General features: G+C 37.0%; 1 protein-coding gene across 5 annotated transcripts in view; it reads left to right on the forward strand.

The window, feature by feature from the left end:
* Window positions 1-26497, forward strand: part of LOC122576262 (cAMP-specific 3',5'-cyclic phosphodiesterase-like) — a 357163-nt gene that overhangs the window by 117897 nt on the left and 212769 nt on the right. For 4 of the 5 annotated variants that reach the window (XM_043746294.1, XM_043746292.1, XM_043746291.1 and 1 more), the window contains exon 3: window positions 10352-10698. The exons of the other annotated variant lie outside the window; for it this stretch is intronic. In XM_043746294.1, the coding sequence (XP_043602229.1) occupies window positions 10556-10698 (143 nt within the window). In that variant the 5' untranslated portion in view covers window positions 10352-10555. The remainder of the gene's footprint in view (window positions 1-10351; window positions 10699-26497) is intronic. 5 annotated transcript variants of the gene reach the window in all.

Consider the following 26497-nt stretch of genomic DNA (forward strand, 5'->3'; position numbering starts at 1 on the left):
TGTGGTGTGTTCTTGTAGTAATGTGACTGCTGTTTCTGGGTTAGTGTGTCTGACTAGTATAGCTGTATCGTCCGCGAATGTCAGTATTTTGCTATTGGTAGTTGTTGGTATGTTGGCCGTGTATAATGTGTATAGTATTGGTCCTAGGACGCTTCCTTGCGGAACCCCAGCCTTGATGTCTTTAACTTCAGAGTATGTGCCCTTGATTTTTATTACGAAGGTTCTGCTGTTTAAGTAGGATTTTATTAATTGGTATATTTGCTCCGGGAATTGTTTTCTGATTGTTTGTAGCAGACTTTCATGGTTTATTTTGTCAAATGCTTTCTCGATGTCCATAAAGAGTGCTGTACAGTATATGACGAATGATGACTGCATATATAGACTGACGGAGCACCAAACCTACTAGCACTATATATGTAGTATCTTCAATGGAATATAATGTTATTATATCCTAATATTTGTAGTTTATTTACAATGAATGGATTGTACAAATATAGACAGAAAAACGATGGTAGTTTAATGTGAACTAATCGCAATAACACGCTACGATCTAGACAACTCTCAACACAACGGATCCAACGTTCTCTCTCACGCGGACCACACTCTCTCGACAACGCTAACAGCACTATATCGACAACGCAACTCGCACTCTCTCTGACTTCTCGATTCACCGTCTTCGACTTCTCAACAAAACTGCCCTGCTCTCGCATGTTTTTGTTTTCCCGCAGACCCACCACACACGTGTCCTGCGACCGCTCGTGGCCAAAATCACGTAGACCTTTTCTATGAAACTATTCATTCGAAGCACCGACGACACATTTACGGGCCCATCGGCATCTCGGCTCTCGGGACATTGTTTATGGTTTAAAAACGTCTCGGCTCTCGCGACATTGTATGTGGTTTAAAAACGTCTCGGCTCTCGCGACATTGTGTGTGGTTCACCCGCTAACTCCTAGACCTTATGTCCGCGATACTACATATATTTTCCCATAATAATTACTAGGAATAATTACTGATAGCGAAAAGTAATTCAGGCCAAAGCACAATTAACAGAAAATAATTTAAATACAAACAAGTACTTAAATAGACGCTTAAATACCAAGAGTCGCTGGCTAACAAAATAAAAAAAAAGAAACAACGAGACGTACAGGATTTAAAGCGACATAGGAGATCGTAGGAGTTTAAGTAAGCGAGATGATGACAGGATAAAGATCGATGGATGTATGTGCACCATAGCATGCAGTATCGTACGATTGAGACAGCTAAAACAACTATGCAATGTACGATTCTATTTACCGAATGTCCAGCTGGACAAATTGTAAAGTACAAATTAAATAATAATGATAAAAAAATGTACGATTATGTTCGACTCACAATAGTTCAGAATTATTCAAGTACAAGTTACTAGAATATTTAGCGAACGAAACAAATTTTTAGGTTTCGTGAATTTCTTCGTATAATACGATGCATTCGCAATTCACTGTAGACAAATTCGCAGAAATCGCTGAATTTGTGTTAGGCGTCTCTTAAAAATATCTTCCTTGGTATATTTAGTATATTTCGATCGATTAGAATGTTTTAGTATTGTTTATTATTTAATTTGCACTTTACTGGACATTTGGTAAATTTTTCTAACTTAATTGCTAAATAACGTGTGAATGGCTACCCCCACAGGGATATCATCTTCGAGATTTTAGTATTAGAACATAATTCGTAGGAAGACTTTTTGGAGTAAGGTTTCTCTCAAAAAATTGTTCTTACTTTACCTGTTCATTCAGAGTACTTGAAGATACTTCAGCCTAGTGAATTCACAATATCTGTTGTTAGAATACTTAGTTAAAAATACTACAGAATATAATACATATATTTAGACCAAGGTTAGGTTTTAAACGCTGTCCTTGGCGAAAACCACTGTATGTACCTGTTTGTACAATTATGGAATCCTAAATATAAGTGTTTGGCAACGTTATGTCATGTTAATATAACTAAAAATCTCGAGATTTGCCAACTAAATATTTTTAATTCGTTTCTATTACGCCTCTGTTTCAAAGCAACTTCCTTTTCCATTTTACGATAAAACTCCATCAATTCTTTTTAGCTCGATTCTCCAAACGTTAACATCACTTCGGACGAGAAAAATTCCTTAAATATGTAGATCCAGTGATTCGTAAACTGAATATTCGATCATGTTTTCGAGATACGAAGGAGAAATGAGGTTTAGTAAAGTGGCGTGCTTGAAATTTACAAGCAAAGCAGATTCGACCGAGAAAAACGTATCAGCATGGAATAACAACAGCTGTAATAAAAGATGAGAGAAGTTGGCGCTGGAATTTTGCGAGACACAAGATGAATTTTGATATCTCGCTGCGCGTCGCGGTTTCAGTTTACCTGCAGTTGATTTGTCGCTATTTTGAAATGTCATTGCGATATCGTAGATATATGTCATATACATATTTCTATTTCAAACTTCTTCCCAAACGTTTTTATATGTTTAAAATGCTAAAAGGTGAAACATTTTTCTTCGTGTATCTATCTCCGGAAAATGATTAAAAATGTGATTTTTATCGTATTGGAAATTTGAAATTTGTATATTTGAGAGTTTTTATTTTACAATGTGTAGATTTTCACTCAGAAGTTAACCTTCTTCGAATTAATAACATTAATTTGTAATATGCTTGTAGCTACATAGCAGCTAAATATTATTTTCATTAATATGTAATTGATATAGACAAATTTCTAGACATTTAAAAAAGTAACAATTTATCAAAAAAAAAAAAAAAAGATTCATGTATCGATATAATATAATCGACACATCAGAATCAGATCTTGATCGAATGGTAGATCGTATCTTGAAACTTAGCTCACGTTATACTTGGAGATAAAGACATTTTCGGGGCTTCGATAATTTTCTAAAGGAGCTTATTCCACTGGTTTGTTCGATCTGAATACGTTTGACTGTGAATGTAGTAACTTTTCTTCAACAACTAGGGCCATTGAATTAATCATAAGCACGCAAAGCAATTACTTGCACTTCAATGAAAACAAGGGAACAACGATATCACACAACTACGGTCCTAACTAGGAAATACGGCTAACTGAGCTTCTGTTTGATAATTTGTACGTACAATATGCGATATATGCGTGTGCAATTGTGGCGAGCATTCAAAATTGCCGTATAAACGCGGCGCCCAATAATTAATTGCTATTGGTAGCTTTGTTTCTGACCAAAATTATAGACCTTGGATGAAAATGTAGAAATTTATTAATAAAATTATACGCGATAGTATTTGAAACTTTGCCAAAGGGGAATCGTAAGAATTTTAGAATTTCTAAAATTCTAAATTTCAAGAAAGCACATCGTCTAGAGAAAAATAATTATAAATCTTGTACAAAAGCTACAGGTAAAACTGTTTCGAATGTTTTCGTTTCACGTTTTATATAAATTGTTAAAAAGTATGATAGAATAAAAAATTATAGGCTAAAATTGCGTTAGAAAAATACGAATGTTCGGAAGATACGAAAATGAGACACATTTGTTGAAAAGGTGATTTCTGGTGTCTTAAGATATATCATGCACACGCGATTCGTCAAGAAGACAAGGGAAAATTGTACATTCGCGGTATAGACACGAAATATTTACTAATACGAAACGTAGCAATTCGCCGGGGACAAGTGGGACAAGATACTCGTCGAGTAACAGTCCGCGCGGCCGTGTCGGATCGCGAGACAGCATTATGACATTCCATTTCTCTGGTAACGAACATTAATTGAACAGCAAAATTGGAAACGCGAGCAGCAAAATTGTATAATCGAATTACGGAATTCCCTCGCTGACAACATGATTCGTGGGAAAGAGGAAAAAGTCTCGCTCGGATTAGTATCGTACACCGGTCTCGTCATTCCTATGCAAGTTTTGTTAATTACTTCATTAAAACTCTACTTTTAAACGTTATCAATAACATCCTGTTGTTCGTGCTATAATTGGAAGGAGGACGATTATAAATGCAAGAACGAGTGGAAAACATTGAATAAAACTGTTTTGTACGAGACTTTTTTTTTTATTCTCCTGTTCTACGTCACGCGCGTCTTTGAAGTTGAAGTTCATTAGTGCAGAGTCGTGCTGGCTAGCTATTCTTCATCGCAGTTGCTCGTCGGCTCGTTGCGGAATGCCGTCACATCCGGATCGTGCTCGGTAATTTACATCGACGCTTGAAAAACAAAGGTAAAAGCCGATCCCTCGCGAAAAAGAAGCGGAGAAGTTCTCGCGTGTCAGCGGCACGTCGCGTAGGCTCAGCCTGCATACACGAAGACACGCGCGCTTACATTATCCATAATAGTGTGTTGTACAAACCAATGTCTTTAAAAAATCTAGAATTCTTTCGCCGGTGTCTTCTTTTCGTTGCCTGTTGAGCGGATTACGTAGGTCGTGTTGTACTCCTTTAATATCGTATCTAGTATGGCGCGAGTGTCGCTGATAGGTTGGTTCAGTGTCGACGATAAGCTAAGAGTTCGTCCAGTTGTGTGAAGCGAGAATTCCTTTTGAATATTTTAATTTTGTCATTCAAGCTTGGTAGACGTACAAATAAACTACAGAACCTCATACCGAATTGATACCACGGCTGGTCTCCGATGACCAATGATATTTAAAATAACGTTTTTAATAACTTTTAATTCCAATATTCTGTGCACAAATAATTCAAATGAGTAATTTTTCAAATAATCGATTAACATTTCATACGATGCATATTCCTGTCGATTCCACATGAAGATAGTAAATAATTGCTTTTGATCGTTACTCTGTCATTTGTTCATATATTTCACCAATATTCATCTATCGATACTATAAATCGAGCAAAGTTTCCATACGAGCGACAGTGTACGCACCTACTGGGTTGGCAACTGTTCTTTTTTTTTTTTTTTTATTTAATTCTTTACGTTCACAATTTGTCCAATTTGAACGTTTGGTAGAATTTTTTAACTGTTTGATTATCATGTGGGTGGCTACCCCCAGCGGGATACAATCTTCGTGTTTGTTAGGTCATATCCTTTGTGAGATCTGCGGGGTGTTTCCTTCTCAGACTTCTTTCCCATTGGCAACGAAGTGATTGCGGATTTTGTCATTGGATGATACTGTCAGCAATGTGGAGGACTAGTTCGTGAGGCCTAAAGAACGAGATTGAGCGTTATTGAAACCGTCGAATGTATTTAAAATAATATTAAATACAGTATTAACATATCATATGATATTCACAGTATACAATACACCTTTCCATGGTGATTGCCACCTGGCATAAAAATATCTCTGCAGAATGATCATAATCTGTCAAACAAATACATACTGAAATTTGTTATTTAAACACAATAGTCTAATTGATTCTTTTAGAATAATATTGACAATATCATAGTAACAAATACAATATACTTTTTCCGAATAATTATCGAAACCTTGTTAATAATCAAAAACAAACTTTTATTCTCTTTTTCTTTTTAATTAACAGTAAATGCAAACGCAGTAAAGGCAAAAATGGAAATCGATTGCTAAATCAATCCTTCGTTGTTTTCTACCAACACATATTAAAACTTACTTTGAACTCTGTTAATGCATACTAATTAATGAGCATATATCTCATTGTCATGATTTTGAACCTATGTGACTGGCCAGATTGCTTCTCTGCTTTTCTCTCAAGAAGCGAAAAGAAAAGATTATCATTGGTTTTGTCATTGGATGGTATTGTCAAAATCAGCAATCGCTTAGTTGCCAACCCAATATAATCCCAATCGTTATATTACGCAAAATCTTCACAATACATTGGATCCTCGATCGTACAAGACGCGTTAGCGAGTCAGAGTTTCAATTTCTTGGAAAGTAGCACCTCGTTGAATAGATGGTACGTACGTACGTACGTACGTGGACGATTAATTATATCGAAGCCCTGTAATTGCAGCGCGCTCTTCAATTACTGACCTCGTCGAACCCTCTCTGCATCGTTCCCCATCGACGAGATGGTCGAGACCGCGTTGTATTCGCTCGATTCGTGCTTTGTACGTCTCCGGTCTAGGAAATGAAGCCCAAAGGGCGTAATCGACACACTTTGTGCTCTGGTAATTTGATGATCCGCGCGAAACCTCGTAAGGATCAACGATCCTTTTCTTGACAGGCCAATGGCTGCTGTTCTCTGTGCTAGCGTTCTTGGTTTTCATCGATAAATTATGCTCGTTAACCTGCCGCTAATTACACGCTAAACTCCTCCGTTTTCATTAAGCGGCCACCCCTGTAATCTTGGCGAATTTCACTTTGATCGGTGACTCGAAAGACCCATCAACTGGATGAGTGAAAAATTGATCAAAAGGCCTGCACTAGTTTCGCTTTTAATCCTCTGCGTCGCTACGTGATTTCGAATGTCTCGTAAAATTGTTGCAATTCTGTTGGGCTGTAAAATTCAAATTCCATTTGGCACGTTAAAATAATTTTTGTTACTTAACGGGGGGTTCAGGGAAGATATTAGCGACGTTTCTGTGAAATTGTTACAACACAGGAGACTATTTTCTTTTTTTTTAATTTGTGTAACTTCGAATGACTAATTTAACATTCTTCGTGCTAAATAGAGAGATACGTCAATTTCAGTTCGAAGAGTAACTGAACGAACCGCTTGTCATAATCCTTCACTATGCAATATCCCCTGTCTGAAAGCTGCGGAGAAATCTCTCCGGACATCTTGAAAGTCACGCACTAAACGTAACTGTTTTTAACCAACCGTACCACGAGATACTCCGCCTCGTCTTATCGAAATTCCCCGGAGAATCCCGTCAAACGACACGACCAATCCGCTTTCTACAGCGCAACCGAAGTTCCAAGCGAAAATTTTGTCAGCCAGTTTCGCAGCTCCGAATACAGTTAAATTTCACGTACGAGAAACTTCCGCAAACTGTCCTCAACGTTCCCAGGTTTTATCTCCGAGTCAAGAAAATCCTATTGCCGATCTTTGGTCGCAGGATCTTGGGATTTGTGTCTCAGGCGTTGTTGTTCCGTGTTTCTATATTTCCACAGAGCCGCTAGCATTTCTTTAAAGTTGCGCGGGATCGATACCGCGAGACAGTGAGAAATAAATAATACACAGGGTGTATCGTGAAACGTTGGGACCCATTTCAGCGATAGACAGCAGACACAAAAGCAATAAAAAAAAGTTGTAAAGTTGTAGCCATTTTTCTGTTTCAATAATCCGCAACTGCTTACTTTCATAAAAGATGCTCGGAACGGCTAGCCTCGGCCTGCATGCAGTTGTCGTATAAAAGAATTTCGCCAACTTACAAAATTTCCAGTTGCGTCTGATAACACAGATCGAGGTAGCCGTTTAGGGCACCTTCTGCGAAGAAAGTTGCCGATTATTGAAACATAAAAATGGCCATAAATTTGAAACAAGCTCGGATAGCGCACGTGTCTCTCTGTCCGCCGTTCTCTCTAATCCCAAAGTAGGTTCGATATATTACGATACACCCTGTATTGTGACTGACAGATGTAAGTCTAATCATCGCGGAAGCTTTAGATGTTAAAGTAACATAGCGCTGGAATTTTGAGGCCTGTTATGACTGCAATCTTTTATGCGTTTATGGGAAATTCCTAAGTGCAAAAATACACTTTTTAAAAATGTATATAATATACAAAATATATGAAACTAAATAGCTGCTTAGGAGTTGAAACTGAAAAAATATGTGCTGCAGTTATTTTTATTGTAAAACTATAAAATTGCATTTACGCACAGTCTATAGTGTTAGATGAGTAGACAGGGGTTTTATGCAAATCTATATTTTTATAGACTAATTCGGAAAACACAATTAGAAAGACAATTGAATGTAATCGAGAGATGATAATCGTACATACGCAAAGATATTGAAATATTACGGTCTGCATAATTTTTCAATTGTCCCACTGGATGACAGGATAAAGAATACTTAATTAGGGAAGTTAATGTGCAGGCTGATCTCGAAGAGGCCGAATTACTCGATGACCTATTTGCATCGACACCGTGTCACGGTCGATCAAACGTTTCTAGATGACTTGTGCTTTCGGTTAAGTATAGTCGACGGCGATCTTTCGACGTCCACGATCCCCCCCTCGCCGTGAAATTAAACGCGTCGAATCAAGGACGCCAATGCATCCCCCTTTTTCTTTGCCAGAAGCGCGCCGGTTCCTCTGCTTTTCTTCCATTGCAATTTTTTCCACTACGTTCCACTAGAATTCTGTGCCGCGAAAAAAAGAGGTTAAAATGGATGATTCTGGTCTTTAGTTTAGTTCTGGTAAACGATAGTTCCTCTTTGCTCGGATCTAATCGAGTTTTTTTAGTCGCTCGAAGCGCCATTAAACTCTCGTCCAGATGTAATTATTTGGGGAAAACCTGGCTGCGGGAAATAGAAGGAACTTCGTGTTTTGAAAATAAAAGGAAAAATTCAGCTAATGGCTCTCAATGGTTCAAAAGGTCAACGAAAATCTCTAGGAATTGCGAGTTTCATTGAAATTCTTGTTACGAATGATTCGTCGTGATCTCGAAGTGTCAAATGGAAAATGTAATTTCTGTAAACGAGATATGCAAGCTGCGTGTCCAGGAAACAAAATTTTCTCTCCTCTTTAATACTTTTAATACCGGACACTCGAGCCACGCTTTTAGAATTAAAAACACAATTCTTTGAATAACAAAAAGTAACAAACATTTCCATTATGTGACGAAGAATATTCCATTTCTGTTTTTCCATCTCCCACGGCAATAACTTCTTTTTTGCTTGTCTGCTGTGACGAATTTTAAAATCCCAGCAATTCAGCCTTCGAATCGCCTTTCTAACAATAAGACTAGAAGCACGTTACTACACGTTAATAACAGAAAATAATAAAATTTTCAATTTGCAATGTAGAACATTTTATTTCTCTTCTTTATACGCTTGTTTACTTTTTTTTTATAGGATCTCACATTGAAATTATCGCGTTTCATCTCTCGATCCACGATCCTGTAACTAAGTAACAAACTGTTCTCGATTTCCTCGTACAGTGGAAACACGATACGTTCGACTAAACGTCAGCATTAATGTATCATGTACGCTATTGAACTGGCAATTGAAAAGCAAAGTATCGTAGCTTGTTACAGCGTAGTTATGCAAATCTCGCGTGAGCACGTTCAGTACTGACGTTTTAACGTGGACAAAAACGTGTTTCGATCATCCGCGACAGTCTAATCTGCAAGGAGAATCGAGATTCGTTCGTTAAGAGACGCTGGACACGGTTTTGCGTTGCGATAAATAATTTCTCTTTGCATCTGATATTAACGAGCGCTTGTTTAATAGTTATCTGGTGTTTCAATGATGTTTGTAGGAGGAATAATCGTTAGGAACAAGAACGAGTTGCCTTCCGATGTAACGATCTTGTTTCGACAGAACTGCGTAGTCGGAGGGAAACAGAATGAGAAAGAAGTTGGGAATTGTCTGAAAGAATATTTCGCAAGTAGACAAGTAACGCTATAAAAGTATCCGCGTTTTAGTAAAAGTTTGAACAAACGTTGCGTCTCATTTTCAGGCCGATTAGAAATAAAATGTAGCGCCGATTAAAAATTATTGGGAAGAAATTGTTGCGTGGAAGATGGCGCGTAGAGACTCGAGCTTCAGAGAAATAGCGAAAGAATTGAGCGAAAACGCGATGAAACGTGGCACACAGCACTGGTAACCAGCAGGAAGAAAGGGCTGGCATGATTTTATGCCAAGTCAGCTGGTGAATTGAAAGAGTTCCTTTTAACCCTTTGTGAGATGATGAAATTACGTGACCTGTCGAATTCTTCCGATAGCGCGTCTTTGAAGACACCAGAAAGAGATTGTCACCGAGAGATTGGGTGTCAAAATTATCTCTAATTTGATTAAATTTCAAAAGAAAATCCACGATTCGTACACATTGCAATGATTTAATACGACAATCGGAATTCCCTGAAGATTCTTCACTTAAAATCCTCTGTGTACAATGTCTCACTTCCTTCCCACTCTCAGTTACCTCATATCCATATTTACGAAGTTCTAAGAAAAACTCTGAAATCATCTTGCCAAACAATAATTTCAACGTTCCTTCTCCCTCAGAAAAGCACCTCCTACCTTTATCTTCGATTATCAGACGTTCTATAAAATGTCACACTTTGACGAAAAGAGTTCGCATAGTGTGTCGCCTATTAAAAATTAATTGACACCTTTCAATTTATCATGGCGACATGAAAATCGCTGTAGATCCATCGTTTCAAATTTCGAACAAATCTCTTACAAAGGGTTAGAGACTCGTAACGTCGGTCAGTTTCACTGTTGAGAACGTCGCGTTTACGATGCGCAGCTTCTCCTGACCGGATGCCAGACGAAACGGAGGGCATCCTTTGCGCAGAGATCAGCCATGTCTGTTTCGTAGCGAATCGCAAGTTCGCAGCAGAGGTTCCCGTGATAGCCGACGTGGGATTATATGAGTGATGCTTGCTCGAAGAGCCGTAAAGGACGACGAAGAGATCGCGTTCTGGTGACGTAACGCGCGACACGCCGGAACATGAGCAACCTACAGGTACCGGAGCTTCGGCTTCCGGCCGGCGATGGCGGTGGTTCGACCGGGTCAAACAATAAAGGTACCGCGCCTCTCTTGCTAGTTCCCCAGACCAACGTGCCCAGAAGAAGGCATTCGTGGATATGTGGGTGAGTTTCTTTGGGAATTTTAATTTTCCAGACTTTCGATTTTCCGCTGTAGACTTGATTCGCGAGGTCGATATTTGCATAATTATTTTTCGGTAATTTCGCGGATTTATTAATTGGTTCTTGTAGGTAACATTAGATAGTTGAGTTTATTGTCGCCATATGAAATATTTTCGTGGCTCGTAGATTGCTCTTCTATTGGATAACATTCTTTCCTTTCGAAGTATGAAATCTGCAAATTCTGTCTTGCAACTCACGTTACGAACACATAAAAGAAAAATATCTCTTTTGTCGATATCACCAGTCGTTTGAAAAGATTCTATCGTACATACGTCCTGGAAAAATACACGATTCGCATAAAATCATCGACAGAAAGAATACCAATGCTTTTGAATCACTGGAATCGTCAGAATCGTCGATACGAACACCTCGATCGTACATTGCCCGATTATTATGCAGATCTGCCGAGGCTGAGGCCGAGGTAAACGGTTTCCTCTGCGTCTGTCAAGGGAAATTGGATTTCTGAGACCCTAGAACCAAAAGAATTCTATAGAGACCGATCGAAGTTCCCTTAGAAATTCCTGATTTCACTCCTGAATACATAATGCCTCGAAAATGAATGTTTATGATCAAATTATCAATTTTCTGCTTTTCACGACTCCTATACGAGCTTAGGAAAGTATTGCAATACTCGCCATAGGAAAGCGTTAGAAAATTTGTGATTAATAGGCCGAAACAACAGAGAAGCTTCTATAGGCGAAAAGCATCCGCAGGCCAACGAGCAATTCTCGGGGTTAGGATAAATCGTCGGTGACATGCTTATGGTAGTTGCAGAGCATTAAAACGTCGTTTCGAGGCAATTAAAGCGGGATTTAATCGAAACTGTGCATAGCAGGCTGCAGTGGAATTAGTTGAAATTATGCGAACTTGTGCACCACTTGAAGTTAACGATACAAGTTTCCATGTATACTATGATCTTTTAAACGCTATAGCCACGTATAACAATCCTTTCGCGCTTTTGAACATTGTTTCTTGACTCTGGCATTTTCTCCTGACCTACGTTAATTTAATTTTCGTTCTTCGAGTTAATTTTCAAGCTGTCTAATTTTAGAGGGTGGCTTCTTCATCCCATAAATTCGAGTTAGCATGATTGAAAGGAAGAACGTATATAGCATTTTCGGTTGTTATGGTAGCCAAAGTTTTATTCAAAGGAAAGGCAGTTCTTTCCTTTCAAGCAACGAGCCAATTCCATCCTTTCGTCACTGTAAATTCACTCTATCGCTTTGATCGCGGTTAGAGTTAAGTCATTGAATTTCCTTTTCTCTGCGCCACCACTTTTCCTCCCACCAAGATTAATTAACAGCCCGATCCCTTTTCCATCAATCGCACGAACCTCATTAAAACTCCACAAGCAAACCTATTAACCCAAAAGCCATCGACTTGTACAGAAAAAAGATCAAAAAGAAACGACGCTTTGACTTTTCAACGACCACCTAATTATTTGCATATTTCTATTGATAAAATAATAGGATGAAGAGAGAAAAGAGAACGGATTGGAGAGTAGTCGCGTTTTAGCGAATCCGGCTGAATTTCAATTTCGAAATTTCCTCGAACCTAACGAAAATGTACGGCATCGGCTCGCCACGATTAATTAATTGCAAGACGAAATACGCACAGCGGTCCGCGAAAGTATTCGAAAATATGAAAGACGGTCAATAATTACGGTTAATTATTGAAGATACTTCGGCCATATCGATGGTCAATTATTAGAACAATTTATTACAAGACAACGTTGAGGATCTCCGCGGTATTTGCAAAATTTTAGCAATTTTTTAAAACTCTGTAGATCCCACGTAATTACAGGAATGTTACAATTTATGATGAAAGTCATTTGAAAAGTAATTTCTGTATTTGTATAATCCTATCGGAAAATCTTAGCCGAGAAGACAGTTTTCTTTTTGTCGAGCTGTTGAAATGGCACTTCATTTATTGTTCGATCGTTAAAAATGAAACTCAATCTCGGAAGTGCAACACGGTTCGCAATTAACAAGGAAAGAGAACGAAGAGATTGTCGTGTTAGCTGTTTCCTCTTGACGGAAAACGGCCATCCTTTTTCCTGCTGCAACATTCGCCAAGCTGGATAAGACTTTTTGTCGCGTCTTACACTGTCCTTCTCTTTTCTTCTCTCCTTTTCCTTGTTTCCATTGCCATTTCCCCGACAGCAGCGAGACAAGCAAATCCTCGATAAGGCGATTAGAGATTCTGGAACACAGTCTTTGGTCTCCGTTTGCTGGGCAAAAAGAAAAATAGCGAAAACCACGCTACTTAGCTTCCAGAAGAATGTTATTACCGGTAAGACGATCGTCATTATAAATCTCTAATGCGGATGCTGGTTATCATCTCGCTCGATGTTGCAAGCTGATTACAGTTGCCATTCCCAAACGCGAATTTCTACAAAAAAAAAAAAAAACAGTATTCGTTATTAGCTTTTTTAAACGTTTATTTGGCGATAACTTTTTGTTTGGAAGGGCAGACTAACGAAAATTCTGGGTAGACAGACGTGGATAAATCGTGGATGATCATAGCCCACCTAAAAATCGATGAAAACGTTCATGGAACGCTGAAGTTAAATTTTGAAAAATTGTCATTCGATGGTAACATTTTTTTTGAAGGGTGGACAAACGAAAATCGTGGCTGGACAGATGTGGACAAATCGTGGACCATCGTGGACCATCGTGGTCCACATGGAAACTAAGAGTCCATGATGCGCTGATGTTAAATATTTTTAAATGTCTATTTTTTCGATGGCTGAATATATGAAAATTCTGGACAAATCGTCGGCATTTGTAAAATAACGTGAAAATAAAAATCAATGAAAATATTCGTGGGGCGATGGCTTCAGATTTATTAAAATTTCTGATGACTTTTCTTTGAAGGATGGACGAATGAAAATTCTGGATGGACAAATCGTGGGGGAAAAAATGAAATTAATTAAAATTCTATGAAAAGGACAACGAACCATTGATTTCACTTTATAGCTGTTCATTTGTTATTCCAATCTTTATAATCGTGAACAAATTTTAAAGCTTCTGATAATTTCAGATCAAACCATAGATTCGTCGACTGCCACATTAGCAAATTTCACAAATTTTCGATAATTAATCATTTTAAATCAAATGATAAACTCATCAGTTTCTGTATATCGAAAATTTCACGAACGTTCGATAATTTCAAATCCAATCATAAAATCATTAATTTCTACAATTCTCCTAGCATGGTGCATAAATTTTCAACAATTTCAAATCCAATCATAAATCCATTAATTCTCGCATCGCGGAAAATCCTATAAAATCCTATAGATGTTCAATAATTTTACTTCAAATCACAAACATAAACAAAAAAAAAAAAAGAGAAAATAAAGAAAAGGATGTCAAAAATCAGTAACAATAACCTTCTTAGCCTTCGGCGCTAAATTGATTTCGCTGATAAAGAACGCACGAGTATAATCCAGCCTGATATTAGCCAAATATTAATTCTCCGCTCGTCTGACGAATCAGTGTAGATCCATGGAAGGATCGAGGAAAGACAAGGCAGGTCTCGGACGCGTGAACAGAATTCTAAAAGGGATAGAGCGCGCGTGACGCCTTTGAGGCATGTGTCGCTGTGTTTCTGCAAACAAATGCCCATTAATATACGGCACACGCGTCTACGCGGTCCTCTCGATGCCCGCAAACTTTGCCAAACAGTCGCCACAGACGATTTTAAGAACCAAAACCAAGCAGAAAGAGTATAGTTTATGCTCGTAGGTGGCCTTTGATCCTGTTAGACCAGGATCCAGTTTGTTGGATTACGATTATCCTGACGATGGTAATGATAATATCATAAGCGTGTGGCACGTGTTTGTGATACAGATAGGATGTTTATCACGAGTTTGGTTTGACGACGTTTCCAACGGCGATGATGGTTATAATTAAAATTAATAAAATAGTTACTTTTCATAGTGAGCAGCGATGACGATATTTCCGATTGGAGTTTTGATTTGTTGTGTGGTAGAGAGGCTTTGTATTTTCTATCGATTTGAAGTTTGTGAATGGAAAAATAATAATTGACATTTTGGAAGCTCGATGGTGCTTAATATTGGCAGACAACTAATAATCGACCTTGTTATAAGCAAATTTCATTATAAACGTACAAGGTACGTAAATAGCAAGCATAATGTATTACGTATTACGAAAGAGTCGGTGTATCGTTAAAGGAAAAAAAATCGTTGGATATACAACAGGATATTTATTAAGGTAAGAATGAAAATTATATCATGTATTGTACGTAATTCAATTTATTTGTTTGTTTCGTATCGCGAGTGTTGCGAGTGTGGGTCATGAAGAAATAAAATAGCCGAGGACTATAAATTCAGAAACTAATTGGATGCTGTCAGGATAATAAATCTAAAGCAAAGAAGATGCTATTTAACGTTTCGGAAATTATTTTAAAAGATGGTCAAATTTGACTAAATTACGTTATTTATAAAGTTTCAAAGTTTTATATTACCAAACATTCAGATTCTACAAAATTCAAAATTATTAATTCAATTTATTAAACTGAAATATTTATTTAAAAAAAAAAAAGAGCTTATTCGTGTTCCCGTCTAAGCGAAGAAAATTAAAAAATTATGAAACAAATAGCTCGATCACGTCTACGCTTACAAAAAGTATAATTAGTTTTCCAGAGTTGCCATTTACTGACATCACAGGCTTATTAAGTTGAAGTAAATTTAATTTCCTCGTCCGATCCGCGGATAGAATCGTCTCGTTCTACTTCCGGTTGAAAACGCGGTCCAAGGGATCGTTCTACTTCCCGCACAAATTAATTAACAATTTTAAACTGTGTTAAATTTGACCTGTGTTAAAGTACACGGACGTCTTGCTAGGAACAAACATCGAAGTTTGCTCGTTGCGCGCCACTGAACTTCCGTTCAAGTTTATGACTTCTCAGTGCGTTCACTTTTTGCTCTCCTCCCATTCCTCTTGGAAAAACAAGCCGTAACAACCTTCCATTAACTTCTGATCGAGCTAGTTAGTTTCTTATATAAACGTAAAGTATCCACGTGTGCGAACTTATCAATTTTTCTGCGTTTCTTTCTTTCTGCAAGGAAAATAGAAAAAGTGGAAAATCTCCAAGGAAATTGGAAATTCTTCTTTAATTTCTTATTTTCTATATTCGTGGAATAATTATCGTCAGCTTTATCCCGTACATCGATCAAGAATCTGTCGTGCTTGTGATTTTTTAGGACAGTTTGTCCGAGTTTCGTCCATTTAAGGCTATTAGACGCTTTTATAATTTTCAGATATTTTTTAAACTTATTAGGCAATTGTTTTCGGCTTTGCAAATTGTCAGAGAATTTTTCATAAATACGTTCTCTCCCGCAATTTTCGTTCTTCCAAAGCCGCGAGGCAATTTCCTTCTCGTTACTATTCGTTAATGCTTATCTTTAATTTATGAAACAATTATTTTGTTCTTTATTTTAAGCCTGCTGTCCTCTTTCTCCTTCTCCTTCGCCTTCGCATCTCCTTAAGTATCTTCCTTCTTCGAACTATTTTATTTATAAAAGGCACGAAATACACAGCAGATACAAAGATTCAATCGAACGACAGCGAACCAAAGACTGTGCATATAGAACTTTTGTTAAAGTTGTTGAATCATTTTCCCGAGCTTTGTTTGTTTTTTTCTTTTTCATGCTGTTACACTATTCAAGTCATTTTCTTCTTTCTCCCAATCAAACAGTATTTAATTAATTCTCGAAGCAAGCGCAACGATGTAAATATTATAGTTGGAACGATATCATTATCGACTATAAGCCGGTAGCCGAAATAGTTCTTGAAATCGTCATAGTGGCACGGTAAAGTCTGGCCGAGGTTAAATCCTCGTTAGCACGCGCCAACGAGGCAATTAATTTCGACTGATCGCGCGTTTGATTCATCGATAGTAATGGAATTGCCTGCAAATCTATCGGGTTCCATCAAAATCCGTATAGAGTTTAATGGATGTCGTTCGATACCTATAGGTTGGAACAAAAGCGATTACTAACGCGAACTTACGCTCTGTTGGATAATAAAGAAGTTTTTGCCTATTATCTTCGATCTGCGCGATTACTACGCCGTCGTTTTATTCCTGATCGATGTTTAAGATATACTTTGTTAATTAATCGAGATTATTGTACCACTCTGTGTGTGTGTGCGCGTGGTATAAAATTTGCGTATTGTATGTAACCGATGTGTTATTATTAAATTGCAAATTCTCAGTTAAATGTGGCACAAAATACTAAATTTCTTAGACGTTCGGATTTTTTAACTTTCGAATTGCTTATGAGAATAAGGACGATAATAAATATCGCCTTTGGATTTGAATGTCAAACTATAGATATTTGAAGCTAAATGTCTGAATAAGTGTCTCGGGACGTTTCTTATTTTTGTATTTAATATTCGTTGTTTTACATTTGAATGGAAAGGAAAATACTCTAGTAATATTTATGGATATATTTTCAGTGAACACTCTGTGGTTACTCTGTGTTTGATTGCGTTGTAAGTGTTAAAGGGGTTAGTTAGGCGAGCACGGTGTGAAATGTGAAAGGACGTGGTTGAAGTTCTTTTTCTGGAAAGTTTCCTCGATATTGGAACTATCGATTTTCATAATTCTTCTTTTTCTCTTCTCGAGTATACCTCCTCCGTGAATATTGCTTATGGTAGTACAACATAATCTGTTCTATAAACGCGTTGTTTCATAATAACTACACGGCAACATAAAAATCAGATAAATATAGTGCAGGCTATGGAAGATCTTCCGGCAAGTTATTAAATCACTGTACGCGGCCGATACGACGAAGAATATTTAATTAATCCTTTAAATAAAGATCAAAGAAACAGATCTTTCAAACTAAAATCAGAAACATCGTTTGACGATGTCCAACAAAAAAAAAAAAAAAAAGACTGTCTGGAAAGGATCACTTTGTAACAAGAAATACGACATAATCGGTTTAACCATCAAAGAACGTATTTATATTGAAACGTTGGATACAAAATCGACCAGAAATGGAAAATTCAATTTTCTTATTGAAAAACCAATTTAAAGTCTTAATAGAGAATAATACAGGAAGCGATCTAAAGAATAAGCAAACACAGTAAAAATCATCACTGTTCAACGTAAGGAAATTTACGCAAAAATTTCCAGGCTGTTTGTTGCTGCACTATCAAACCGATTAGACGTATCGTCGCTCTCGACTATCTTTCTGCGTATTGTACACTTACTGCCCTGCTGTGTATGCGGTGTGCGAAACGAAAGGTTCGTAAACCAGCTTCGTAGACTAGAATCGTAGACTAGAATCGTGAACCAGATTCGTGGACCAGATTCGTAGACCAGATTCGTGAACCAGATTCGTAGACCAATTTCGTAGGCCAGATTCGTAGACCAGAAGCTATGCACGTTCGCGCGTTTCACAGTGTGGCATCTGGACGAGGATCCGGGACAAAAATCAAAATTCACTGGCCACGTTGGCAAGACACGCTCGCGAAGCAGATTCGCAGATCAGGTTCCTAGATCAGGTTCGTAGATCGGGTTTGTAGATCAGGTTCATACGTCAAGTTTGTAGACCAGGTTCGTAGATCGCGTGCACAGGATACGTTCGCGTGTTTCACAACGCAGCCCTGGCTCGGTTGAAATATTTTAGGTATTTATTTCTTTGGCTAACACCACACTGTGACGTTCAAATAAATAGCACCGATTCCGAAAGCAATCCTTCCACTTTTTCACAAATATTATGCAGAAATCATTCATCCTCCTTTGTATTTCGCCAGACACTGCGCTGACGTTTCCACGTGACATAGAACAGAGTTCTCGTGCAACTTTTCTTGGAACAAGCGTGGTCGGAGATTCACTCTTCAATGGATTTTATTGAAAAGTTAAAGAGCATCCAGTGCAGCAACATCTTTCTGACACTGGAAAGCCAAAATTACAGAATGGCTGGAACCGTTCTTCTTTCTAAATCGCTCCTTGAAGAAAGGAGAAGGGATCTCCGAATTGGAAATTAAAATTATACACATCGTTGCTCAAATTCCTCGTATTTCAGACGTCACAAACGCTTCTTAACAAGAATTAACAAGCAATGTACAGCGAATGAGTGAGCCAATTTTCAAGCGATTAGATTCTCATGTACAAACGATTATTACCAATCCTCTGACGATTTTTCATTTGAAATTACTTACAGACTGACGATATCATCGAATAATATAAAATCAAAGTCCAGCAACAATTATTCCGATTTTTGTCCAATGTACATCGTACTATACGACGTCGCGATTAAATGCGTAAAACGCATCGGCCACAAAGAAGTCATCGTCGCTGAAGCATCCCTGATGGTTCATATACGTATAGAAAATAAAGAAAGATGAAAAAAATAGCTGCTGCACGAGCAGCAACCCTTGAAGGGGACCTTTGAGCTGATGCCACGTGGAGAAGGAAACGAGTGCCTCCCTCGGTCACGTTCCAGCCAGCTGGCTGCAACGAAATTGAATTTCCGATCCCTATTGCCTGTTCCGCGATTAAAGATCTGTATCGATCATCATCGATCATCCTCATTCACGCTTGGCTTGTTAAAATTTGTATTCCCTGTTTCTTTATCAATCTTGCCAAGTTTACGTGATTTATAAAATAGATTTGACATTATCGAGGCTTTCAGGTAGTTTGAGGGAGTTCCAAATGAAAATTTAATGTTTTTATTGGTTTTAATCGTGAGAAGACGTCTTGTATGTAGACAGATTTAAGAATTGGAGAATTTTGTAGATTTCTTTAATGTTAACAACTTGGAAGGAATTTTAACAATTTTAACAACTCGGACCGTGTGATAATTTCTTGAATTTTGTGACATTTTTTATTATTATTAGAAAGCTTCCTGAATCATTTTCTGCGTTGTATATCCGTAACAATTTTATCTTTTATTTCAGTGAATTTTAACTAATTTGGTTTTGCAGTATATTTCGTAAAGTAGAACATTTAAAAGCGTTTTTGAATTTGATACAATTTTTGATATAAGTGTAATGTTTCTAAATGTTCAGTGTGTATATATGTACATAGTTTTTAACGGGTTTCCTCTCGTTCCACTTTAGATTCGGAGATTAACAATTTTCTTTGCCTTTCATTAGGCTATACTTTGAAATATATTTGCTCTAATATAAAATGCCTGTGCAAGAATTTCGAAATATTCCGTAGAACAAAGAAGTGAAATTTACACAGAACCAGATACATAGCATGAAACTTCTCTTTACCAAACTGCTTTAAAACTTCCCACTCCTGAATTTCTGTTTCGCTGTTTCTTCTTCGAACAACGTCACGCAACCACACCATTGATTTTTTCTTTTTTTGTTATTTTATATATTACTCGTGGCGTGATAAATTTTCTAATCCACAGAGGATAGTTTGTAAAATGAAATATCTTTCGAGTTTTCTTCTTTATTATCCTTCTCACCTTTCTTGCCTTTCGTCTTATTTTATAACGAAAAGTCTCTTAATCTTCTCAGATTTATCTTCGATCAACACCATTTTGGAAATTTCGCGTCATTTTTATGTCTTTCAGTGAACTTTTCATTGCACGAAATATATCTTTAGTGCAGAATATCGCGGAGATTTTTATCTTTCTCTTTTATATTTCGTACGTTATTCAATTGTTTTATTAACTTTCTTAATTTTACAAAATACATACAGCATGATGGTGGTACTATGTCTGTAGTAGTAGTGTAGTATTATTGGAGCGTTTAAAATTATTTTCGTTCTCGTTAGACGTACCTTTGAAAACGAGCAATTACATTCTCTTGATTGACGGGATTAATTACCGTTCTCTTTTTACCAGACGATTAACCTATATCGTATTACACGATGCTGAGCTTTCATTTCCATTTCTATTACGTATCGCCTCGGTAGCATCGGCTTTCCATTGCTTGCTCTATATAAATATTTTGTTGTTAAAACGTTACTCGATATTCCACTTTGGTTTGCATTTTTTACGAGTGAACTTGTGGATTCACGCGATATTGTCCTGACAAATCAGAAACACTTGCGTGGAAATTATCATTTTATGGAACATTGCGGTTCAAATATTAAGTCTGAAATATTATTGCATAAATAAATTGACATATGGGGGGGGGGGGGGGTGGAAAGGAAAATCTGTAAAGAGATTTCAGAGACGTGACGTTTATGCGATAAATGTTGGTCAATTAAAATTGTTTACCTTCATTCGCGAAGCTCGGAGAAAATGTAACTTAAATATTAATTTTAGAAAGCAAAGAAAATCGGCTGAAAAAATTTGCAACCGAAAGCAAACAGAAGCAAAAAGTTTGCCGAAGAAATATTAGGGAAATTACCAAGGAAAATTAATCTCCGCGTTCTTTGGCTTAAAAATTGTAAAAAATTGAATTATAGTCCTCGAGGAAAAATTAGCAAACTGCATTAAATTCCAAATTTTTAATTTTCAGATCATAAAATCTGATTAAAGCGAAAACGAAATTTGTAAAGTTTTAATGATCTCGAATCACGGTTAATCGTGTCTAATTATACGCTATAAAATCTATCATAAAGTTTAGCTGTAAAGTCTGCCTCTTATTTACGATTGTATGGGAGAGCTTGCCAGGAGAGAGTTGATCTATTTCAAGAGGCACATACGGCGCCGCAAACAACTTTTTCTCAATACTATTTTTTCACTTCTGCATTATCGCTTATATATATATATATATAATATAACATATAATAACATAATATAATACAATAAAATATATATTGTACATTTTTAAATGGAATAACCTATATATTTTTATCCTTCAATCGATGCGATTTTTTTGATTCTACATACAGAGGAGTAAAGGTACTTGTGTCTGAAAATGTTTTTTTAAAAAGATATTTCGACATTAATTTTGTTAAACTTGCCGAATGAAAGACTACGAAAGACGCAAAGTGATACTCTTCTCTTTACGTCTTCGTTGCACACACCACGTTCGATGAAATTAAAATATACAAATATTAACGATACTAATAATACTAATAATTTCATATTCTGAAATGAAACAAACCTGAAGATACACCAGACAAAAATTGCCTCCTTCCAAAGTTCGGAGAGAACTGAATTTCCTCCCAAGATCGTGTCTCTATAATTATACACGATATAATTGTATATAAACGTGTACATAAATGTCAGTCTTAATACATTTCCATTCAACATTGGACATAATCGAAGGTTTATTGGAAATATCGAAGAAGCAACGCGTGAAACGCGTTTGAGTCTAGAATTATTCACAATGCTGTATAATAACAATCAACACGAATTAATAAGCGAACAGCGCCTGATTCTATCGAGGATCTTGACGTCTATCACTCTGTGGTTCGCGTGCCATCGAGATACGATCGAGTGTGTCGAAGGATGGGATAGAATGGAAGTCGAGAGAGTTTTAGAACGGTCCTCGAACCAGGGTAAATAGGAGGATATACACTTGCCCTCAATCCTTCCTCTTAAACTCAGACGGAGGATCCGTTTCAACCTGTTTATCTGTGTACCTCCGGCCGTGGCTTCGCGTACGGCCACATCTCCAGAAACTCGAGAAATTCCGGTTCAACTGTCGTTTATTATCTCGTCGTTTCGCTGCCTGTGTTCCTTTCGCGGTTACCTCGATGACGGGATCTTTTATTCTCTTGTAACGACAGCGTCTAATTGTCTTGTTATTTCGTTGCTCCCATGCCGCTACAATTGTCACGTTATACGACGGAAATTAACATTTATTTTCTTTCCGTGGTTTCTCGGTCTGCTACGTGCTTTGCTGTTTCTTGCGAAGTAGTAGTAGCAGTAGTATGATTTTTCATGGGATCGTCAATGGAATTTGTGTCTCTTAAGATCGCTATAAGGATATCCATCGATTATTGTGGTTAGACACCTTGGAACTTTCGTGTGAAACCGTCCAGGCACTTTATATCTCAGCATTAGCATAATCTTTCTGCCATTTGGATGTTCTAAGATGCATCGAGGTATTTGCTATAACTTTGGAAGCTTTTCCTATTTCTTTATATTAGTGTGCAATTTAAAAATACCCAAGGGTATTTATTATAATCGTGGGAGCCTCTTTCACTTCGATATTTTGATGTTTAACTTCAAAGTATCTTGGAGTATTTATTATGACTTTGGAAGATTTGTATCTTTGCATATTTCCATTTCCAATTTAAAAATACCCCAGGGTATTTGTTATAATTGTGGGAGTGTCTTTTATTCCGATATTTTTTGATGTTTAACTTAAAAGTATCTTGGAATATTTATTATGATTTTGGAAGATTTTTATCTTTGCATATTTCCATGTCCAATTTAAAAATACCCCAGGGTATTTGTTATAATTGTGGGAGTGTCTTTTATTCCGATATTTTTTCATGTTTAACTTAAAAGTATCTTGGAACATTTATTATGATTTTGGAAGATTTTTATCTTTGCATATTTCCATGTCCAATTTAAAAATACCCCAGGGTATTTGTTATAATTGTGGGAGTGTCTTTTATTCCGATATTTTTTGATGTTCAACTTAAAAGTATCTTGGAATATTTATTATGATTTTGGAAGATTTGTATCTTTGCATATTTCCATTTCCAATTTAAAAATACCCCAGGTAAAATACTTGTTATAATTGTGAGAGTCTTTTTTATTCCGATATTTTGATGTTGAGTCTAAAGGTATCTTGGGGTTCTTATTATGATTTTGGAAGATTTTTATCTTTGCACATTTCCATTTCCATGTTGGGGAAATCATAGAACTTTAATTAAGGTGAAGGAATGGTGGAACCTTTAAGTCCCTTCGCGAAAAGAAACGTCTGAACGATTTGGCGTAATGTCGTAAAACAAAATTCCGAATTTCAGTGAATCGAACACGAATAAGGGATTTTTTAATGATTTTTTATGAACAGGTTTCAGGAATTTGTGGGTGTTGAAGCGAAAATGTCGGAATTACGCGAGATTGTTAAACGACGATAGAATTTCAGAAAATTCGTGGAATTTTCGCTCGTCATTGTAACAGCGCAGCCATTTGTTAGAATCGTTGTATAATTCTGGGAAATCGTTAGCGTTGGTGCGAAATTGTGCGAATTGTATGAGATTCTTGAAAAGTTGGTGCAGAATGTCACACGCTTCCCACGATTCTTCGAATTGAACATGCGACAAAAATTATGCAACATCTTGCAGGAGACTTTGGTATTACGTGAAATTACACCGAGCCACCAAAAGGATCCCAAAAGATCCCAAAGAAAAATTTCCACCTTTGAAACCGTGAAAATAAGACTGGAAATTCCAAATAGCCCAGAGACTCGGCGTCTTCGCGAGAAGACCCGATGAAACGTCCCGGAAGCTCTGGAATCGAACGTCTATAAGACGAGATGATGAAATCCGGCGAATATCGATTTCACCATCGTCTATCTGTCATCTTTGCGTTTATTCTACACCTTCCGGTGACGCTCGTTGGAAATCAGAACTGCGAGAATCAAAATCGTTTATGGCCATTTCACTGCGATCTCGGGGTCGTTCGTTCTTTTCAAAAGACTTCCTCGGAAAAATAATATATGATCCTGCGAGTTGGTGGAAATGAAAACTTGCTGGCTGTAGAGTATACGTTACGTTGGTACTGAGGAAGGAAATGATTTTTATTTTTCACTTTAGTTTCATGGCAAGTTGAAAGGTTTTTGCGAGATGGCACCAACAAGTGTAAATTTTTGTAAATAAAAAAAAGGAACAAATAGTATTCCTTTGTCCATGTTTGTCCAACAAAAATTTTCGTTTGTTCATCCTGCAAAAAAAAAGAAGAAGCTACGAATCATGGTTGTTCCATTTTCTGTATCTTTCAACTGTTTTTCACGTGTAGAAATCCTGCAGAGGATTTTGTACGTGAACGCAGTACCATTTTAGCGAAACGTAATATTTAGAGGGAATTAGCGTTATAGTTAAAGAGGTCAACAAAATTTCAATTAAACGATTTAAATTCAACATTGTGAAAATTAAATACAATTTTTTTAAGTACCATTGCGTAGGTATTAGCTGCCTGTAACTGTGTCCCGTACCGTGCTGAGAGTTGGTACCATTTTATTTTTTGATACGTACGAGAAGGGACGGTTTTTAGCGAGTAGGCCAATCTCGCATAATCCAGCAGCTGGATATTCGTAATAACATATTCCCTTCTCATGAAAAAAAAGGCACTAGCTGCTCCTAATATGTGGAAAATTATAAAACACAAAGAATTCTGGTAAACATGTTTGCACTGCGTTGGATGGGTCTGAATTTTTTATGTATACGTGTGTGAGGTCCAAAATTAAAAATGTTAATTTTGGGTTCTTTATGCATATAAATTGCACATTATTTTGTACGAGAATATTCTTGCGCACTAATTCGCTGAAATATTCTGTAATTCAATATAGAATATTAGAAAATATATTGGCAAACGAAGGCTCTGAATAATTGAAACACGTAGAGGAATAGTTTATGAAATTAAACATAGCGAAAATTTGATATTTATCATTTGGTACTAATATGCTAATTTAACAGTTTTACATAGAATGTAGAAATGGAAAGAAATGCTTAATATATCTTGGTCCTGATTTAATAATCTTCATTAAAATTAAAATTAAAAGTCGACCTTCTTATAGCATAATACTAAAGAGGTGAATTATGACACCAATTCTCATACGAATTTTTCTTTTTGTTGCAGGTGAGTCCTTTTATACGCTTTCTATTATAGTCGTCTCGCAATGTGAGTAAAGTGCTACAATTTACACTTTTCGTTTTTAATATCTCGCCGCTTTTAAGCTCGCCGACATTCAAACGAATTTACAAAGAGCATAAAGCTCTTCGTTTCCCTGGCAGTCGGAAAATTGCTCCGTTCACCACGTTAATTTTCGCCTGCCAAATACCACAAACTTGTGTTTCCTTTTCATATGCGAAGAAAAGGGAACGTCGAAGAAATTCAATTACGCGCGATATGTGTGGCTCACTGGGAGATTTCCGCGATTAGGAGAAAATATTGCACGTGTATGAAACGTGACAGATGCGACACCTTATATAAACGTGACTTTCCATAGAAATATTTAAAAACCCTTTCTACCAAAATCTTCCAATTGTTGGACATTTTTTACATATTTTTCATATAGCTGTAAATTAATCGATATTCACGGATCCTGACTAAATTGACACATTGTATATACTCGACCCGCGTTTTTACATATTTCACCATATTTCACCTTTATAATTATCGTTTACTAAAAAAAAAAAAAATACATTTATACGACGAAAAAATGATAAAAATCAATCAATAGGTACTAAATATAGCGACACCCGGTATGCAACGACGCGCCCCGGAGGTCAAGAACACCGCGTTGTTTTATGAACATGATATTTATAGTCGTTGGTGGTTCGTTCCTCATGTCCCACGTTTCGCTCGTCGCGATAAGATAAAAAAGCACCGCACACCGTCGAATTTTAATTCAGCATCGTGTCGATCGGGATAGCCAAGAGCGCCGTGATAACGATAAAACGAATACCTTGTAAATCTGCCGATCTTTCTCCGGTCGCGATTCAAGACACAAATGTTCCTTCGAGTTTACTGGAGCACATAAAATCAATAGGCGGCAGAGAAATCAAGATTTCAAGGTTATCAGAATTCCTAGATCTTTTACTTACTTTTACTAGATCAGAAGCTAAACCTAACCTAAACCGTGAAAGTCCCTAGAAACTTTTCTACCTTATTACGATG

The sequence above is a fragment of the Bombus pyrosoma genome, linkage group LG16, assembly GCF_014825855.1.
Source record: "Bombus pyrosoma isolate SC7728 linkage group LG16, ASM1482585v1, whole genome shotgun sequence".
Classification (NCBI taxonomy): Eukaryota; Metazoa; Arthropoda; class Insecta; order Hymenoptera; family Apidae; genus Bombus; species Bombus pyrosoma.